The 21386-nt window shown below is 40.4% G+C and overlaps 1 protein-coding gene across 1 annotated transcript in view; it reads left to right on the forward strand.

Moving 5' to 3' along the window:
- Positions 1 to 21386, forward strand: part of LOC124777774 (serine-protein kinase ATM-like) — a 470606-nt gene that overhangs the window by 191749 nt on the left and 257471 nt on the right. The window contains exons 20-21 of the mRNA XM_047253284.1: positions 2416 to 2673; positions 19043 to 19199. Of these exons, the coding sequence (XP_047109240.1) occupies positions 2416 to 2673; positions 19043 to 19199 (415 nt within the window). The remainder of the gene's footprint in view (positions 1 to 2415; positions 2674 to 19042; positions 19200 to 21386) is intronic.

Consider the following 21386-nt stretch of genomic DNA (forward strand, 5'->3'; position numbering starts at 1 on the left):
TTGAAAAAAAGGTGCTGTACACAGTTTTCCATCATTTCCACCAATGTAACCTCTAGTTGCAGTAGACACTACTACACCATACACATCTGTGTGATTCCATTACTTTTTTTATGGTTGGTTAGTTTTCTGACAAAGGCTACTCTTTGGTGAAAACTCGGTTTGGATACAGAATTAACTTGGTAATTACAGTGAGAAGGTTTAGTAGAACAGATTTGCCACAAAAGTTTTATGGTTATATAGGTGAGAAATAACTACTTTTCAGTACTTACGTTAGTTGAATTGTAAGCATTATAAGTTTGACTTTGCCTGTTATTGTGTAACTGAATGGTATTTTGTTGTTTAACAAATACGGAATAAATCTTTGCCATGAGACTTTAATTTTCAGGTAACATATACTAGGAATTTCGTCAGTCATACAAATTAAAAGAGAAATCCACACAAATATAAAAAAAAGGGGTGTGAAGTGAAAATGTTTTTAGATCTGCATTCTATCTGACAGGATTTCTTTATTTTTTCACATAGTGTCCAGGTGCTTCCTGTCATGATGTGGCTGCACTGTAATAGCAGGCCAACTGCCTTTTGACTATGTAGTTACAGACTATAGCTTTATGCGCATTGTCTCCTCCTCCTCCTCCTCCTCCTCCTTCTTCTTCCTGGAACATTTCTTCTTATGCAGGTCACACACAGAACCTCTTCCAAGCTTCTCTTTCCTCCCATAGTCTTATCATTCAGTCTCTCCTCTTACTGCAGTTCTCTTCAGTTCACTTCATCCTTCACCTGGTCTCTCCATCTTGTTCATGGTCTTCCAGTTTGTCTTCGTACAGATTTTGTCCATTTCAGGGCTGTTCTTTTAAGACTTTTTTTCTCCCATGTATGGCCAAACCATTTAAACCATTTCTCTTCATAGTTTCTTGTAGGGGATTAATCTGAAGGGTATTTCGTGTTCATTCCTTATCCTGTCCGTTCTTATGTTGCCCTGGAAGCCTTGAAGAAAATGCATCTGTGATGCTTGTATTCTGCTCAGATCTTCTTTGTCTAGGTGTGACTTTCTGATCCATAGGTGAAAATGGGAGATAATGTGACTTTCATAGCCGGCCGGTGTGGCCGTGCGGTTAAAGGCGCTTCAGTCTGGAACCGCGTGACCGCTACGGTCGCAGGTTCGAATCCTGCCTCGGGCATGGATGTGTGTGATGTCCTTAGGTTAGTTAGGTTTAATTAGTTCTAAGTTCTAGGCGACTGATGAACTGAGAAGTTAAGTCGCATAGTGCTCACAGCCATTTTTGTGACTTTCATATGTTGATTTTTGGTTGGTAGGTATTTTCCTATTTCTAATTCTGTCTCATATGCAATAAGAAAATTTTGAACAGTTTTCAGTTCTCCAAAATTTTCCGGCCGGGGTGGCCGAGCGGTTCTAGGCGCTACCGTCTGGAACCGCGTGACCGCTACGGTCGCAAGTTCGAATCCTGCCTCGGGCATGGATGTGTGTGATGTCCTTAGGTTAGTTAGGTTTAAGTAGTTCTAAGTTCTAGGGGACTTATGACCTCAGAAGTTAAGTCCCATAGTGCTCAGAGCCATTTGAACCATTTCTCCAAAATTTCATCCTTGATGTTTCTTTTCTTGGTTAATTTATTCCTTAGATGCCTGTCCTTAATGTTTTTTATTATTCCTGCTGTTTCTCATTAGTTCACTGTTTGTTAATTAGTTAAGCTCTGCTAGGTATTTAGTTCTTCCAATTTCTGTTCATTTTCTTCCCAAATCATCACTTCGTTTGCATATTTACAAGTTTCAAATAATCTACTCTTGACCCCTGGTGAGCTTTCCTTATGATGTTGTCTATGACTATATTAATTAACACAGGCGAGAGCACACTTCCTTGCCAAAGCCCTCCATCTGTTCTAAACCATTCTGATCTTTTTGTATTATAACACAATTCAGGCATTTGTTGTACATGTTTCTGATTCTCAGTTACAATCATTTTGACAGTTCCAGAGTATTCAGACTTTGCCATAACTCTACACTTCTGACTGTGTCATTATCCTTTTTGATATCTATGAATGCAACTATGCTATCTTTCCTAAATTTCCATTTATTTTCTACAAACTGTCTGGCTGCAAAAATGGCACCTATAGTTGGTATTCCTGGTGAAATCTATGTTGCTCTTATATTAAAATTCAGTGGGGGACCTGTTCATATCTGAAGAATGAAATAAATGTAACTGAGGTGATCAGAAATTTCTCACTACAGCACTGAGTTAATTGCTTTCAAGTTGGTATGTTTCGATAATAAATTTATAAAATGTAGTAAGTCCTATGTGAAGTACATTTTGCGTTTTCACTGTTTGGAAGTTTCCCATAATGTTAACATTTTAGGCTTTGTTTTATGATGATACTTTTTAATCAATTATTTTGATCCTAGGTTGACAGCGATGCATCATGGTCATTGTGGAGGGTTGGAACAAAACTGCCTGGAAGCATTGTGAGGGATGAAACACCAATTGCTGAGGAAATTCTATTTTATGTACAGCATCCTTTCCATGAGCTCAGAATGATGGCAATAACATTCATACCAACCCTTTTTGGGTGTTTTGAAGAACAAAAAATTGAAAAACTACAGTGGCAGAGTAACATGTTTGAATCTTTGTGCAAGATTATCATGGAAGCTTTTGTTGTTGAGGTATGATTGTTCATTCAATTGCCCTATTCTCTTGAAGATTACAGCATACTTTTAACATGTTAATTATTTCAACTTTAATATTTGAAGGTTAACAGACACTTTTCGAATTTCCATCATTACATGAAGAGAGTGAAATTCGCTATTCCTGTTCTTCGCAGTCACATTATTTAGGCGGAATGTATTCCTACTTGTTCTTACTTCTTTCTGCAAATGCAAAAATAAAACAGATAGAATGCATGCACATCTAACACATTTTTCTCCATGTTTGAATCTCAATTATGAGAATATATTTACTGTATAAAGAAGTGTTCTTTATAATGAAATAAGGCTACAGTGTAAGCAGTTCCTTCCACTTACTTATCATATCCCACACTGAGAAATAAACTTGTCTTAAAAAAGAATTTTCCTGTTGAAATGTCTAAAATTTTAGTATGGATGAATAATACATTGGGAAACACACACACTGGTACAGCAGCATGGCTTTGAACAATATCCACTGTTGATGTTATTTTATTGCACACATTTTTACATATAAAAATAATTTTTAACAAAAGTTGGTTGTTAATTGTCGAACTGGCCCATAGCCTTAGTTTTGCAGTGGCCTTTCATCTGGTTGGGAAGTTTGTTTATGATCATATCTGTGCAGGATGCTGTACTAGTGTTGTGATGTTGATGATAGGTGACTGTTTCCACAGATGGATTTGTCTCTGATTGGGTAGTAAATGTCACTGACTGGGCTGAATTAGGAACTGATGAGCAGGTTTTCCACATAGACATGACCCAAGAGATTGGGATTTAAGAGCAGGGGTGACATAATTTGTCAGGTAGGAATATCAATATTCATTTGCTTACTCATCATTTGGATTTACAGCTCCTTGTGTTTACCGTGTTTACAGTTAAAATTGTAGCATGTGAGGTCCGCCAGTTATGCAAAACACTGTTTTTTCCCAAGTATCCAAACATGTTTCAGCACCACTGTGTCATCATTAGTGGGTTTCCATTTTATTTAATCTGTAATGAATGATTACAAAATTATGTGGATACTAAAAAGGGTGTTTTGCATAACTGGCGGACCTCACATCCTACAATTCATTTGCTTATTGGCAGATTAGCACTTTGGTTTCTTGCTTCAGGGCATGTTGGGATGTAATCACAGCTGTGACTAAGAGTTAAAGGAGTGTTGAGTGTATGGGTAAGTCACAAAAGATTGTTTTGTGGACAAGGCAGCATGGCCTTCTGCATTTTGGAAAGTTTCTTAGTTAATTTGGTGGTTTCACGTTGTTGCGACTCGCCGATCTTTCAAACTGCCGCTGCGCAGTTACGCGCGTCCTCTACATGCGGCACTGTCTGCCAGCCATGCAGCAGCAGTGCCACCTAAGCGACCAGCCAGCCAGCGGCCGCTAGACTAGGACTCAGTTATGATTTGACTGTTAAAGTGTACACACGTCTTACTCTGTTTACTTGATCTGTGACTTTCATGTATTGCGTCTTCCTTGAAATGTATTTGTTCAACTTGAAGTTAGTACAATTGGCGACGAGGTAGTGATTTCGTCGCGGCATCAAATGCGGGGCGTCTCTCGTTGTTGTCTCTACCTCCTTTTTCCTCCTTACGATGAGACGGCGGAAGACTGGTCTAATTACGAAAAACGTCTTCGAGAGCACTTCTTGGCATTTCATGTCGCGGAAACAAACATGTAAGTCTCTGTTCCTTTCATGGATTTCACCTAAAATGTATTGGTTGTTGTCGCAATTGGCTCCTTTGAAGGATCCTGCGTCTTTGTCCTTTGCTGAAATGTGCTTACTTCTGTCCGTTTATTTTGAAACGCAAACACATGTGATAGCGTCTCGTGTTGCCTTTTATCGTTGTCAGAAACAACCGAATCAATCCTATCGCACTTGGGCTGCTGAACTTCACGGCCTCAGTAGGAAGTGTCAATTTGTAACTGAAGTTCACAAAGAATCCTACGCCGATTCCATGGTACAGGATGCTATTATCCGATCAGCACTCGACAAAGAAGTTAGGCAACGTGCCCTTCAGTTGGCAAATCCGACTCTAGATGAAGTCCTATCGATCGCTCAGTCTTTTGAAATTTCTCACGCCGCTGGAGCACAAATAGAGGCATGGGGCGACGTCGGGGGAATACAACCTCTGTGCAATGTTGACGAAGCGTGTGGCATGTCCCCGTTGGCCGATGTGGCCGCATTACACTCCCAAACGCTGCCTCGGCCTAACTGTAAACAAACCTCTAAGAAATTACAGCAAAACCCACAGCAACTTCCTTCATGTCCGCGGTGTTTTATGAAACATTCACGAGAAGATTGTCCACAACGGTGGACCGTGTGTCACAAATGCAAAGAAAAGGGTCATGTGTCATCCGTTTGCAAATCAGACCGCATACACGATGTTCATGAACATGACGCTGATTCTGATTCTGTGTTGTCTGTCAATTGTATTTCTTCCCTTTCAGGGAAGTTATTCCTCACTGTCCAAATACTTGGTCGAGATGTTCGCATGCAGGTGGATACTGGTTCTGGTGGCACTATCATCAATTCTTAGACGTATCTTCAGTTGGGTTCTCCGATCATATCACCTGTCACTAGGCAATTACGGACTTACAATAAACAGAAGATTTCTCTCTTGGGACAATTTGATGCGGAGGTATCTTACAAATCTGTCATTTGCACTGTTCCCATATTTGTGGTCGACCATAGTAACGCGGAGAATCTTTTTGGTTTCGATGCCTTTCTCATTTTTGGGTTCTCCATAGATGACTCTGTCAATATCGTCTCTGATGCTATTCCTTATGCTCAATTGGATTCCTTGTCGACGACATTTTCATCCCTTTTTTCTCCTGGGTTAGGCCATGCAAACGACTTTGAAGCTGATATCACGCTCAAACCCACTGCTCGGCCTGAGTTGTTTTGGGCTTGGCCCATTCCTGTGGCCCTTCGTGATCAGGTCAAACAGGAGCTGGATCGTCTCACTGCTTCAGGGGTCTTGCTTCCTGTCACTTCCAGTGAGTGGTCCTCTCCTGTCGTTGTCATTGCTAAGCCAAATGGTGATATTCGTCTCTGTGGCGATTTCAAAGCCACTGTAAATCCTCAATTCCTTATCAACGCTTACCTTATGCCTCGACCTGAAGAATTGTTTACTAAACTTGCTGGAGGCCAGTATTTTTCTATACTTGACCTGTCAGAAGCTTATCATCAACTTCCTCTCGACACTGCTTCCCAGCAGCTTCTGATCCTTAACACACATTTCGGCCTCTATCAATACCAACGATTGCAATTTGGGGTTGCCAGCGCCCCGCTCTCTTTTAGCGATTCTTGGAACTATTATTGCTCACTGTCCCTGGGTGTAGAAATTACCAAAACAACATTGTTATCACTGGCTCCACCACTGACGAACATCTTCAAAATCTCTGCACACTTTTTCATGTCTTACAGACTGCCGGTCTTAAGTGTAATCTTCAGAAATCAAAATTTTTTCAGACATCTATCGCGTACTTGTGGTTTCAACTCTCTCGGGCTTCAGCAAACTGTCGCTGCGATCGACGCCCATCCTCGCACTACATCTGTTAAGGAACTGCAGGCCTTCTTGGGGAAAAGAGCATACTATCACAAGTTTTTACCGTCTGCTACTTCGGTGGCTTAGCCGTTGCTGTGCCTGTTGCATAAAAACGTGCCTTTTCACTGGTCCGCGTCATGCAATGCAGCTTTCCAGACATTGAAGACTATGCTGAAACAGGCCCCGTGCCTGGCTACTTATCGACCTGGCCAACATCTTGTTCTTGCCACAGACGCCTCTCAATACGGGGTCGGTGTAGTCCTTGCGCACCGTTTTTCTGACGGTTCTGAACAACCCATTGCTTATGCCTCCAAAACGCTCGTGGATGCCCAACAAAAGTATTCTCAAATTGAAAAAGAAGCTTTGGCCATTATTTATGCTCTTCATAAGTTTGGTGTTTTTCTCTATGGATCCAAATTTCATTTTGTAACGAATCACAAACCACTTGTTTCCTTGTTTCATCCATCAATTTCACTTCCCGACAACGCTGCACACCGCCTCCAGTGTTGGGCTCTTTACTTGTGTCATTTCAATTATGAGATTCATTTCCGGCCGACGGCTCAACATGCGAATGCTGATGCACTGTCTCACCTTCCCAGGGGTCCTGATCTGGGATTCGATAGGGACGAACTTTTGTGTTTCCACCTGGATGTTGCCGAGCAGCGGGTTGTGGATGGGCTCCCCATCACCGGGGACCGGCTGGCAGCTGCTACGGGTTCTGACCCTACCCTCTCCCGGGTTTTATGCTGTATTCAGAAGGTTTGGCCAGATAGTCCGTCCGCTAAGACTTCTGATCCGTTGTGGAACTACTACGCTTTGCGTTACCGCCTCATGGCTAGGGATGGTGTTATCCTCCTTTCCACCGAAAATACTTCGCCATGTGTTGTGGTACCTGCATCTTTGTGTGCTTTGGTCTTGCGCCTCCTTCACCAAGGGCACTGGGGTGTCTCTCGCACACATGGTCGCTGCCTGCGGCCCTTGTGCGTCACAGGCTGCCGCCCTGAAGTCATCTTTGTCACCTTGGCCTTTGCCTGTGAAGCCCTGGGAGCATATTCATGCTGACTTTGTGGGACCTTTTTTAGGTACTTATTGGTTTCTCGTTATTGGCGCCTACTCTAACTTTCCTTTCATTGTCCGTTGCATGTCGCCTACCACCGCAGCAACCACCAATACTCTAGCTCGCATTTTCTCTTTGGAAGGTCTTCCCTCTACTCTTGTTACTGATAATGGTCCGCAATTTACCTCTTCCGATTTTGCGGATTTTTGTGCCCGTCACGGCGTCATGCATGTCACGGCCCCTCTGTTCCATCCACAGTCAAACGGTGAGGCTGAACGACTTGTCTGCACATTTAAGGCTCAGATGAGGAAACTCCTGACTTCTTCTGCTGTTGTTGTTGCGCTTCTCCAGTTTCTGGCTTCTTACCGTTTCACCCCCATGGGCGACCACAGCCCGGCTGAGCTCTTACATGGCTGACAGCCCCGCACGCTACATCATCTTCTGTGGCCTTCCACCTGACGGCTGTGGGTGCCTTCGCTTGGCCGGTTCACCGCCGACGACCTTGTATGGGTACGGGGAAATGGCAGGCAGCCAAAATGGAGTCCGGGCCGCATCTTACGACACTGTGGCCAATGCCTGTATGAAATCCAGACAGACACGGGTGTTGAAGTCCGTCATTCGGACCAGCTTCAGCCTCATGTGCTGGCAATGCCTGTTCCGGATGCTGCTACACCACCTTCGGCTCTACCTGATGCTCGGGATACTGGAATCTCTCATTACTCACAACGCAGTCCTCTTACCATCATATTGGTGCCAGCACAAGAACTGACGCCACCAGGAGATGTGCCCATGCAGGAACCAGAAGACCATCATCTCTCGGAGTAACTCTACTCGCCTCCTTCTCCTACGGACGCGGACACATCACCCATGTCTCCTGTTATAACAACTGGACTTGCCGCAATGGGCAGATTGGTGCACAGGCCCCCAGCAGATTCGACCCCCACATCTCCTGTCATCTCGACCCGTTATCATCGAGGACACTTTCGTCCGTACAGGAAGCCTCCTCCTCGAGACTTTACGGCCAGTCAACCAACACCTATGGACGTTAGCAATCTACAGGCCACTTCCATCAAGACCTGTGCAAAAACTTCAAAGGGGGGAAATGTGTTGTGACTCGCCGATCTTTCAAAGTGCCGCCGCGCAGTTACACGCGTCTTCTACGTGCGGCGCTGTCTGCCAGCCATGCAGCAGCAGCGCCACCTAAGCAGCCAGCCAGCCAGCGGCTGCTAGACTTGGACTCAGTTATGATTTGACTGTTAAATTGTACACACATCTTACTCTGTTTACTTGATCTGTGAGTTTCATGTATTGCATCTTCCTTGAAATATATTTGTTCAACTTGAAGTTATTACACATATTCCATGGATCATTTTGCACAATAAATCATATTGATGTGGAATAAGTTCTTTTAGATTCAGATCGCAAATTAATTTATCAGTATGGCTACATGCTGACATTTGTAAGGTGTGTTATGCACACACTGAGATGTGAGTTAGTAATTCCTACCCACTACCTTTTACACATTACAATAATAGAAATTATTCTGTGGATTAGAAGGAGTTGTCAAGGAGAAACTTTTGCAGTTTTAAAATTTTACTACGCTGTCTGTCAGAGATTTTTTGTCAGTGGGTAAGTGACCAAAAAGTTTTGTTATAGCATTGTGCTCCACTTTTTCTGCTAAAGAAAACCTTAATGTGGAGTAGTGAATGGCATTTTTCCTTGTGGTGCTCAAATTACATTCATCATTGTTCATTTTGAACTGTAGTGGATTATTGACAGCAAACTTCATGAGAGAGTAAATATAGTGTGAAGCAGTAGTCAGAATGTCCAACTCCTCATTAGATGTCTACAAGGTTAATTGCAAGTGAGGCCCACATATTATTCTTACAGCATGTTTTTCAGCGATGAAGACTGTCCTTAAAGACAAGGTACCCCAGAACATTGTTCTGTATGACACTACTGAATGACAATACATCAGCTTACTGATATGGGATGATTCTAAGTGCAAATGTAGCTGAACTAAGTTGTTTTAGGAGTTCCAAATTGTGCTTTTCACAGTTAAAAGTCTCACCAATATGGAAACCTGAGAATTTTAAAGTTTCTACCCTATTTACTATTTCCTCACCATGTGTGACACTTATCACTGGTGTAGCAGCCTTAGATATGCAGAAGTGGATATGTATGGTCTTTTTAAAATTGAAGGGGAAACCATTTGCAGAAAATCAGTCAGTGATACTTTTAAGAGCATTGTTTACCATTTCTTCTGTCTTTGTATGTATACTTGGAATGATTGCAACACTAATGTCATCTGCAAAAGGTACTAATTCTGCTTGTTGTGTATCAGACGGGAGACGATTTACATATATGAGGAACAATAGTGGGTGTAAAATTGAGCCTCAGGGAACCATCACGTGTGATTTCTTCCCAGTCAGAATTACATCCATGGATTCTATTGGTTGAATTACTAAATATGGTTTTCTGCATTCTTTTGGTTGGATACGACGGTATGCACTTTATGGATGTACAATCAATCCCATATAACTTCAATTCATCAAGGAGAATACTGTGATTCACATAGTCAAATGCCTTAGATAGAGCACAGAAAATACTAATCGGTGCTATTTTATTATCTAACATTTCTAAAATTTGGTGAGTGAATGTGTAAATGGCATTCTCAGCATAGCCACTCTTCTGCAATCCAAACTGTAACTTTGCGAGGATATTACTGTTGTTAAGATGAAATATTATTCAAGAATACATCACCTTCTTAAAAATTTATGTAAAATGTCAGGCACTTATTGACCTCTGTACTTATTAACCTCTGTACTTATTGACCTCTGTACTTATTGACCTCTGTACTTATTGACCTCTGTACTTATTGACCTCTGTACTTATTGACCTCTGTACTTATTGACCTCTGTACTTATTGACCTCTGTACTTATTGACCTCTGTACTTATTGACCTCTGTACTTATTGACCTCTGTACCTATTGACCTCTGTACCTATTGACCTCTGTACCTGTTGACCTCTGTACCTGTTGACCTCTGTACCTGTTGACCTCTGTACCTGTTGACCTCTGTACCTGTTGACCTCTGTACCTGTTGACCTCTGTACCTGTTGACCTCTGTACCTGTTGACCTCTGTACCTGTTGACCTCTGTACCTGTTGACCTCTGTACCTGTTGACCTCTGTACCTGTTGACCTCTGTACCTGTTGACCTCTGTACCTGTTGACCTCTGTACCTGTTGACCTCTGTACCTGTTGACCTCTGTACCTGTTGACCTCTGTACCTGTTGACCTCTGTACCTGTTGACCTCTGTACCTGTTGACCTCTGTACCTGTTGACCTCTGTACCTGTTGACCTCTGTACCTGTTGACCTCTGTACCTGTTGACCTCTGTACCTGTTGACCTCTGTACCTGTTGACCTCTGTACCTGTTGACCTCTGTACCTGTTGACCTCTGTACCTGTTGACCTCTGTACCTGTTGACCTCTGTACCTGTTGACCTCTGTACCTGTTGACCTCTGTACCTGTTGACCTCTGTACTTGTTGACCTCTGTACTTGTTGACCTCTCTTATCAACTTTCTTCAGTAACAATCTTATGAAAAGGGAAGGTGCTGAGTCGCAGATAGGCACAACAAAAAGACTGTCACAAATGAAGCTTTCAGTCATTAAGGCCTTCGTCAGCAATAGACGACATGCACGCGTGCGCGCACGCACACACACACACACACACACACACACACACACACACACACAAACGCAACTCTCACACACGACTGTAGTCTCAGGCAACTGAAACCCCACTGTGAGCAGCAGCACCAGTGCATGATAGAAGTGGCAACTGGGTGGGGTAAGGAGGATGCTGGGGTGGGGTGGGGGAGGGATAGTATGGTGGGGGTGGCAGATGGTGAGGTGCTGTAGGTTAGACGGAGGGCAAGGGAAACTTGGGGGGGGGGGGGGAGTAGTGGAAAAGGAGAGAAGTAAAAATACTGGGTGTGATAGTGGAATGATGGCTGTGTAGTGCTGGAATGGGAACAGCAAGGGGGCTGGATGGATGAGGACAGTGACCAACCCCCATTAGTTACTGTCCTACATTCCATCCGTGATTTTCCATTGTTTAACTTTCTTAAGTAGGTGTTAGACAGTGACATACTTCAGTCTGTCTTGAAAAGTGCGCTGAGTTAGTAATGTTTCAAATAACATTAGGCTTATTATATGGGAAGAAATCTTTAGTACTCTATTGGAAACACCGTGAAAACCAGATGAGCTTTTATTTTGGAAAGAATGCATAATTTTCTGAAGTTCAGAAGGAGAAGTTGGTGATACATTCATAGGATTGAATTTTATAAGAGTTGCTTTTTCAACATACTGCTAAGATTTTTCCCATGAACTTTTTTGTCCCTATACTTTCTACTGCATTTAAGAAAAGAATAATATATGTTTGCTACATGTGACTCATAATTTGTAGCCTTTCCACTCAGTTGAATAGTGATGTCATCCTGTTCTGTGGCTGGTTGTCCTGTCTCGTTTCACTACATTCCATAAAGCCTTAATTCTGTTGTAGGAATTACTGATTTCAGACATTATATGCATGTTCCTTGAGCTTTTAATAACCTTCCTTAGTAATTTTGAGTGGTTTTTGTAGTGTGCAGCTACTGCACGAGCTCTTCATGTTCTTGCCAGCATACATTTCCCTTATCGTTTCACAAGATACTTTAATCCCTGTAATGATCCACATTTTTCCTACTTGGCTGTTTAATGCCCTTAATGATTAGATTATGTGGAAAGCTATTTGCAAATAATGATATTAATTGATCATGGAATAGATTATTTTTGTGTTAGCATTTATGTTGGTTTGGGATATATATATATATATATATATATATATATATATATATATATATATATATATATGTGTTTGTTTGTGTGTCTATCGACCTGCCAGCGCTTTTTTATATATATATGTATATATATATATATATATATATATATATATGCAGTAATTATCCATAAGCCGCACCAAAACTTGTCTGCCTGGAAATTCGCGCAGGCATAGATGTGTTCTAAAACTTTCGATAAATGTTAATCTTGTAGTTTTGATGTGTGGCTTGATAATTTACCTTTTCTCTCTAATGACGTACAACAATGCTGATGTGGCTGCAGCACTTATTCTCTCTTTGTAAGTAACTTTGTCTCCAAATGTGCCCATTTATGCAAGTTCTCTTTGCAGTGGGGGAAGGAATTTAGGATGTCACTTGGCAGTAGAATGGTGGTAAGTTCCTATGGTACCAAATTGCTGAGGTCATGGTAGTAGAATGAAAACTTAAGACATCCGCATACTAGAACTTTTACTTAACAAAATATTGAGACTCAGTTACATGCTTCTTTCTCACACCTACTCAGAAGACTGACAGATGGCAAGATCAGTAAAAAGACAAATTAGGTACATAATATAATTGCTGTTTTTGCTCTTCAATTTTCTGTCAGCATATATATAATCATACATCCGTACGATATCTTTGCAATACGGAGATAGCGCGAGTATTGATTTATATATGTAGGCCATTTAAAGAACCTACACACATTTGGTTCATAATAAATTTCATCTTAGGTCATCTCTTGTAAACTGTTCTTAAAAAAGTTGTCCTGGAGTCATTAATTATTCTGACTCATTTCCACTGAGGAGTATTCATGTTGTAAGACACTATATTACTTATACTAACTAACTGTGCATGTAATCGGAGAGACCATTTGTTACTAGGTGAACAGTTATTTTCTTGCTTTGAACTTCAGCAAAAAAAACATCAATTAGGATACTACTGTCTTTATCTATGTGTTTCACGAGGGTTGGAACTTGAAAAGTGGCAACTATTTATTCAGAACCGGTACAAAAGGGTTACATGTGTGCACCTGTTACTGTCCTTCAAGTAGTCACCAGTGTTGCGTTGAACCCGTTGCCAGAGATGTGGAAGGCGTAGTATACCATTAGCAGAGCCTGTTCTGTTGATGGTGCAAGTGGAATGTTCTAAAGTTATGGTGACTTTCGTGTACAATTGTGATGGTGTTATCCTAATGCGTTACGTTCCTCCATGGCAGACCGTGAATGCACAGTATTACTGTTCGTTTTTGGAGCATCACCAGCGACCAGCTTTGCGAAAGAGGCAGCGACACTTTCTGCCCAAGCCACCCATCATTTTGCACGACAATGCGCGGGCGCATACAGCGCAAGCTGTGGCTGGTCTGTTTGGTCGATGGGACTGGGAATTACTGTACCATCCACCATATTCCCTGGATTAAGTCCTTGTGACTTCGATTTGAGTCTGAAGATGAAGGAACCTCTTCATTACATTCGCTTCAAAACTGTTCCAAAGATTTGACAGGCAGTAAACTGCCCTATTCGCACCATCAACAGAACAGACTCTGCTAACGGTGTACTACACCTTCCACATCATTGGCAACATGTTCTACACAACACTGGTGACTACTTTGAAGGACAGTAACAGGTGCAAACATCTAACTCTTTTGTATCGGTTATGAATAAATAGTTGCCTTCTCTCTCTCTGTCTCTGTCTCTGTGTGTGTGTGTGTGTGTGTGTGTGTGTGTGTGTGTGTGTGCGTGTGTGCGTGGGGGGGGGGGGGGCGGCAGTCAAAGACAACCTGATTAAATGAATGGAGAAGTTACTCGTTGAGTCCAGCTGTATGAGTCTATGCGAGGTGGAGGGATTTTGGATTTTGGATGCAAGAAAGGAGTCCTCTAGATTGCCCATGAACAAGTTTTCAAAGGATTTCTCCATTCATCTTGACAGGGCTGTTGATTTATAGATAACTTTCATCACTGGGCGAAGCAGTGGACTTGAAGTCATTTGGGCATTGGGACACACAATGTTCAACTGCAGCAAAACCTTGACATTGAGGATGTTGGTGTACAATGTAGTAGCATCAGCCCCCAGTGGCAAAGTGACCAAGTTAGTGGACCAACTGGGTTGTTTGTTAGGTAGGAGGAGGCCTTTGGGCAGTACTTCATGTTGTTTGGTCCATAGTGGTTGAGATTTTTTCAGTGTGTTTGCAGTACCCAGGTACACTGGCATGTCTTGGGTGGTTGGGCTAATGGAATTTTGCAAGCATGTAAAAAATGAGAAACAACCGAATGTTGGATTGAGGAGGATGTCAAGTTTAGGGGAGAGAGTAAGGGAACTACCCAGGGGTTGGAGAATTGGTGATAGGTCAGATGGGACTTCTGTAGTGAATTCACTGCAGCAGGTTTCGTGTGTTGGTATGTTTGACATCACGCTGAGGCCCGACTATAGGTAATTATTGCTGTTTACAACGATAGTATTGTCAGGAAAGTTGATCAACTTACAACCATAACTGTAATTTTGAGGTTCTCATTTGGACGGAATCTGTTGAAAGAAGGTGAGCCAAGATTGGAAGCTACAAACTCTCGCAAGATTGTTAAATGATAAACACTGAAATTGGTAGGAGATCACAGTTGAATGGACAATAAACAAAGTCGAAATATTAACCAATTTTATTGTTGAGTTGATTATGCAGTTGTAAAGAAGAGCTGCCATTGTAGTGTCTTTGTGAAGGAAAGTAGAAATGTCAAAAGCCCTTAATAACTGAACTTGAATGAGCAGCTAACTGTAAGGCCTTTGGAATTGACTGAAATTTCTGTAGTGCAGGCTATTTTGAGGACAGGTTGGAGGCTTACTAGTCTGTATTGATTCTCAATTCTGTTTGGTTGTGGAAGAGCCTAAGGGATGTGGCTTATCTTGCAGGACAGCAAGACAGGGCATTTGTGATAAATGGCAAATATAGATGCAAATTCTGCCTTAAAGTGCGAAAACACAAAATTACCCGATAAGTGTTATTTCATAGTGAATTGCGTCAATGTGAATTATTTTATCAGAGATAGTTTGGAATAGTTATATTTTCTGCATATAAATTATACCGAATTATATAACACTTGTTGGCACAGCAGTCAGTCTGTAGCTCTACTCCTGGAAGAAGAGGAAAATATTAGATCACTTTATTACAAATTGAACCAAATGAAATACTTAACTTTGTAACAATCCATGTGCACATGAATGTATCAGTTGATACATAACAAGGTAATAGTTTCTTCTCATAGAGTAAAATTGATGATTAACATTTACGCAGTGTTCTGTCTAACACAATTATTGCACTGCTGGCTCAGTAGTGACATGAAGGTGTCATCTTAGACGATGATTGCTGACTGGGTTTGGCACTGCACTCGGATGTAAGCAAGCATGTTGATGTGGTGGCATATGAAATCTCTTCTGGGCTAGTCCATCCCAACTTCACGCATTTGTTGTTGCATCTGGCTGTGATAATGCTCCCTTATGGTTTTCTTGCAAAGTACTAACCTTGCCTTGATGCCTCACTCTTTGAATGACATGACATAAAATAAAAAAAAAAATGCATCAGATTTTCAATTCATGCTATTGCACATCATCTGGCAAAGCCCTCTTTGGAAAGATAATGTGCGTAAAAATGTATTTACAAAATACCGCAATGATATATCAGTGCACCCAATTGCTGTTGTCACGCCAGTTGAGGGTGGGGGTATCAGAAACATGCTGTATAATGCATATTGGGACTCAGCTGTAGGACCTAGTATCAAGAAATGCGTATGTTTGTCTGCTGCTGCCTAAAGTTCAAAAGTTGGTTCTATTCTGCACTTTAACATGGCCGTTTTAAGTGGCAGGTGTCTGAACTGTGATTGTGTCAGGTACTGATAGAGGTAAGGTCTGAGCTACCACGTTTATCCCACTGCCAACCTCAACAAGAAATTACGTTGTAGCCATTTCTGAATGCTTTTTGTTGTGTGTTTCACATTATTTTCTGTTCTTAATATGCAATGGGTAAAGGGACTAATCCTGATCCATCACAGAGTTAAGGTTGCAACCATCACAACACCAGAAGGGATTAGTGATCCGTATGAACTGGTGGCTGTTCTGCTTTTGTAGAAACACAGAAAATGGGTGTTGGCTGGCCATCCTATGAGAGGGGGGTAGGTAATGTTTGACAAACACCTTAAATCAGAGAAGCAGTGTTTTCACCAACAGTAAAATGCTCCTGCTTTTCAATGGAAACACTCATGTTTTGAAAGCTTAAATAGAGCCAAAAGAAGAAAACAAGCAAAGAGCATTTCGGAAAAAAAATCTGTTTGTTTTGCAAAAGCAAATGTTCCAGTCAAAAAACTACTCCATCATCACTTTCTTTAAAACAGTCAATTCGATGTGTACGTAGCCCTCACAGGGAGATGTCAAACCTACCAGTTACATACATTCCCCTGGAATAGCACATAATGTTTCTTTTAGACTCAGTTTGTTTGCTAATATCTTCTGGGTACCACAGTCACCTGTAACTTAAGCTTGTGCAGCTGGTACTACTTTTCTGTCCCAGCTAATAATCTTTTTCACCATGCTTAGGTCCTCTTTCCTGTTAATTTCATGAATTAGGTGGAAAAAGAGCTCATTTCTCTCCACAAACAAAGTGAAGCATTCATTACCAGATTTCCATCACTTCAACCAATGTTGTCATATTAACCATTAATACAGTGTGAGCAACAGATTGCTTCTTTCTTGTCCATGTACTATGAGTAAGTCAGTTACCATACATTTTATTTAACATTCATTGCTAATTCAGGCTCTTCGGTCATTCCTTGGTGGGCCACTGTTACCTCTTTCATCAGTGGCTGCACAGAGTAATATGTCTACAACAGCAAGTGGCACCTTCTATTCACCACTCATGCCCACAGAAGGTGCAGCTCCTTTGTACATTCTTGACTCTGCTTGTATAGAAGTGAGAAGTGTAATGGCAGTGTTTTGCTCCACTCTAGTTCAATTAACTTAAAATAATAGTTTTTCTCTCTTCATTCATGTGAATATCTTCCATTTCTAGAAGAGCCTAAGAGTGTACCATGGCATTTACTAATGGAATGTTATTTTTCACAGCAAATTTCAAAGCACTAAAGCTTCAGCTTCAGACATGTATCATTATATATCATTATAACCATTTAAATTTTTACATCTAGTCATGTGCAAACAAAAAGAATTTAGATGTGAATTTTGCCAAAATATAGGTGTGATTTTTGCCAAAAATAGATATGAATTTTGGCAAAAAAAGGGTAATCTTTCCAAAAATAGATGCTACAGTTTTAAGCCCCTAGTGGCAATGTAATTTTAATAATATTTATTTGATGGAATATGTTGTGGTCATGGTGAAAAGTGGTATTCCAAGGCTTTTTAGTATATTATGCAGTTATTTATGTGGATATACTGTGTGTTATGCAAATAAATAGGACCTAAAATCAGTAACCATGACTGTAGAAGGTCAACAAACCATATCAAAAGCAATTAATATTATTGATAACGGTTTGTCTGTTGCAGCACATCCAACATTGTGATTGCAATTTACAACTAATACAAGCATTTTAAAAGTATTTATGGTAAAAAGCAAATCTACTTTCTGACATTCCCATCACCAGAACTTGCGGTTTCACCCTCACTAAAAGTTCGTAATCTGTCTGCATTGAAGCTTTGAGCAATGGGTGGACAGATCAATAAGAAGCTAAAGATTGTAGCTCAGCATACTAATTTACATTCTTTTCCAGAACATGTGGACTTGTGCAGACCCAGCTCAGCATTATAACACATAAATTGTAAGTTTTATTTGACTACTAAGCTACAATATTCAGCTTCTTGTTTGTTTGTGTATATTCATGGCTCAGTTCCTTGACCATGAATTTCTAAGTGAGCAAATAATTTCAGTATTTTTTACAATATATTTGACATATGTTGTTGGAAGGTATTGGAGAATAACAGAACTGTCCCAGACAGAATATAGCATTGATTGAGACGTCACCACTTAAGTCAGTAAAAAAAAAAAATCTATCATATTTAAGAGAAAGTGGTAGACAATAGGGACAAAACTTCGAAACCGCTTGTTACAGTGCGAAGAGAGAGATGATAAAAGCAAGCCTCTGGTACACAAGTGGTGGAAACTTACGGTTTAACTTCTAGGAACGCAGAATTGTAGCCCAACTTTGTGCATCAATGATAGGATGTTGGGTGAGGGATCTCTTGACCATTCACACCACCAGAACTACAGAAGTTTTGAGTAAAAAATGGCATGAGCCCAATTCAGCAACATGGAAATTAAGGTACTATTCTCTAGGTGCATTTGAACTAGAAGTCCCTGAACTATCAATAAATAAGAAATAGAATGTTGTGCCTGTCTTCTGTGAATAAATTTGAATGGGATTCTTGCAACAAAAAATACAAATAACAAATGAAATAAAATTATTTTCAGAATGCAGTTGTCTCCCAGATAATATATGTGTAAAATTGTAATCTGGCATTAAATTTTATATAAATAATTGTAAAGAATTTACCTACTGGATCAGTTATTGCTGTTGATATTTGAGGACACTGAATGGAGAAAGAAGGGTTTTGAAGAAGACAATTTAGATGGAAGTAGATGTACAAGTGTTTGTTTCGCCAAAAACAGTACTGTTCTATAGAAACACTCATGATGCACTGCATTCAGCTCTGTATTAATATCAGTAATTGTTATTTCACTTTTAAATCAAGCAACGTGTAACAATGTACAAAACCATAACTTTGACATTAATTAGTGTCAGGGCTAAAATTAGCTCGGAGATGTGGTGTATGGTCTTTTATTATGTAATTCCTTTTCTATCTTTATCTGCAGGGAGAGTTATCAGAGCAAGAACGTATAGATGAAAGTGCCAATCGAACATCTACAGCTTTACATTCTGTGGCTGCATTACTGATGTCAAACTCAATTCTAAGGAAGAAATCACTATTTTTCTTACTGCAGTTAATAAGAGAGAAAAATATTAGCTTAGGTAAGACTCTTTCCAGTTTTTCTAAGTTATCTACCGTTAAGTTGACACTATTGAAATGAAAATTATTCAGTTGATAATGTAGCATTTCATATGCCACTCTACCCTTTTCATCCATTCTTCATTTATGGCTGTTTAATATTGTTGAATTTGACTTGGCTTTGTAAAGTTTATATAAACATAATACTTCATTCTCTTATTCCAATATAGAACCAACAAGTTAGTGGAACCAAAATTGTGCAGCAACATATATCTTTTTGTGACACCCACACTGCTTACTTACTGCAGGTTACTTAGAATTTAGTTATCACCACAAATGAATAAAGATACATTTTGTCTTTCCTTAATTGTAGTAAAAATGTAGGCTGAAGTATTAAGATGTAACATTCTATCCATGTAAATTCTGTCCATAATCCATTTACATAGTGCATTCTAATATTTTTATCTTCTTCACTTTTCTGTTTTGTTGTTTCTGGAGTAACTAAGCTTTTGATATGTCTTCCCAACTTCTGTTTGATCTGCCCCTTTTTTTCTAACATCACAAGTAACTGGTGTATAGCCTGGCCTAGTAATCAAGCTTGCACTTACAAGGTGCGACAATAAAGTTTAGTGTTGTCTCCTTCAGAGTAGTTCCCTTCTGATTGCACACACTTTTTCCAGTGCTTCTGCCATCACAGCTTTTTGGACATCTTGTGTTGTTTGAAATGGTATTCCTTGACCGCCGTTTTGACTCTTGGAAATAGAAAAAACTCGCACGGAGCGATATCTAGTGAATAAGGTGGCTGTGGTAGTACTGAAATTTGTTTTGAGGTTAAAAATTGCTGTACTGAAAGAGCAGAATGGGATGGCGCATTATCGTGATGCAGAATCCAATTAACTGCAATGTTGGCATGGACCCGAAGAACTCTTTTACAAAGTCTTTCTAAAATTTCTTTGTAGTAATATTGGTTAACTGTTTGTCCAGGAGGCACTCACTCTTTATGAACAATTCCCTTGGAATCAAAGAAGCACACAAGTATGCATTTCACTTTTGACTTTGACATGTGAGATTTTTTTGGTCTGGGTGATCCCTTTGAGCACGATTGCGAACTTTGGCATTTTGTCTCTGGATCGTACTGAAAAAACCAACTTTCATCACCAGTGATAACACGCCTCAACAATTCTGGATTGATTTCCATTTGCTCTAACAGATCGGCTGCCACATTTTTGCATGTTTCTCACTGTTGCGGTGTGAGATTTTTTAGGACCATTTTTGCACAAATTTTCTCATACCAAGATCCTCAGTTATTGTTAGATGAACCATTTCTCGATTGATGTTCGATAATCTTCGATCAGATCATACGACTTTACACACCCTGGCCAAGTTGACATCCGTCCGTGAGGTTGATGGTCGTCCACTGCGGCCTGCATCTTCAACATTCATTCTGCCTTCACTAAACATTTTATGCAAACAAAAAACTTGAGCTCTTGACGTAACCTACACTACCACTTACAGAAACAAACGGGTGAAGATACAGGAATTAATGAATTGAAGAGTGTATTCCTTATTTTGTTTCATACAGATGTATCAAAACATTATCCTTGGCACAAAACAACTTAATTTATATTTGGCAGTGTTTGTAACCCATTCAGATTACATATAACTTATGTATAAGAAAAGAAAAAAATGAAAAAAATAATATGATTCAATACTATTGCCCCACCCCCCACCCCCACTGTACAATGACATCATACAGCGGTGCACAATGTCTGAGCTTATTTCCCTTTTTGAGGGTTGATAATCGTGGGCCAGTGTGGGTATAGCCTTTCTTTTCGGCCATGGGATTTATCCTGAATGGTTATCAACTTATACGGGCATATCAGCTTCTTTTAACACATACATATATAAGTTTTCTCTCCTAATAAAGTGCTTGCTGTAACCATGTAGTCCCATTGGTGTCATTCAGCATCTGTGCATTGTTTAGCTTGTGAAGCATGTGTGCGCAATGCTACATCTGTTATCATCCCAGTTAGTGCTCATGTGTTCAATACGAGGCCAGAGTGACAGTGTCGTGGGTTTACAGTACCTTTCATTGCACAGTTTCATCAAGCTCATGTTCAGCGACGTGATCCTTTGTGAAATCTGGTCACAACTGGTTTACATATCAGTGGCCCGAGGAATTTATTTCATTTAGTCGCTCTCACTTGTTC

This window comes from Schistocerca piceifrons, chromosome 2 (assembly GCF_021461385.2).
Source record: "Schistocerca piceifrons isolate TAMUIC-IGC-003096 chromosome 2, iqSchPice1.1, whole genome shotgun sequence".
Classification (NCBI taxonomy): domain Eukaryota; kingdom Metazoa; phylum Arthropoda; class Insecta; order Orthoptera; family Acrididae; genus Schistocerca; species Schistocerca piceifrons.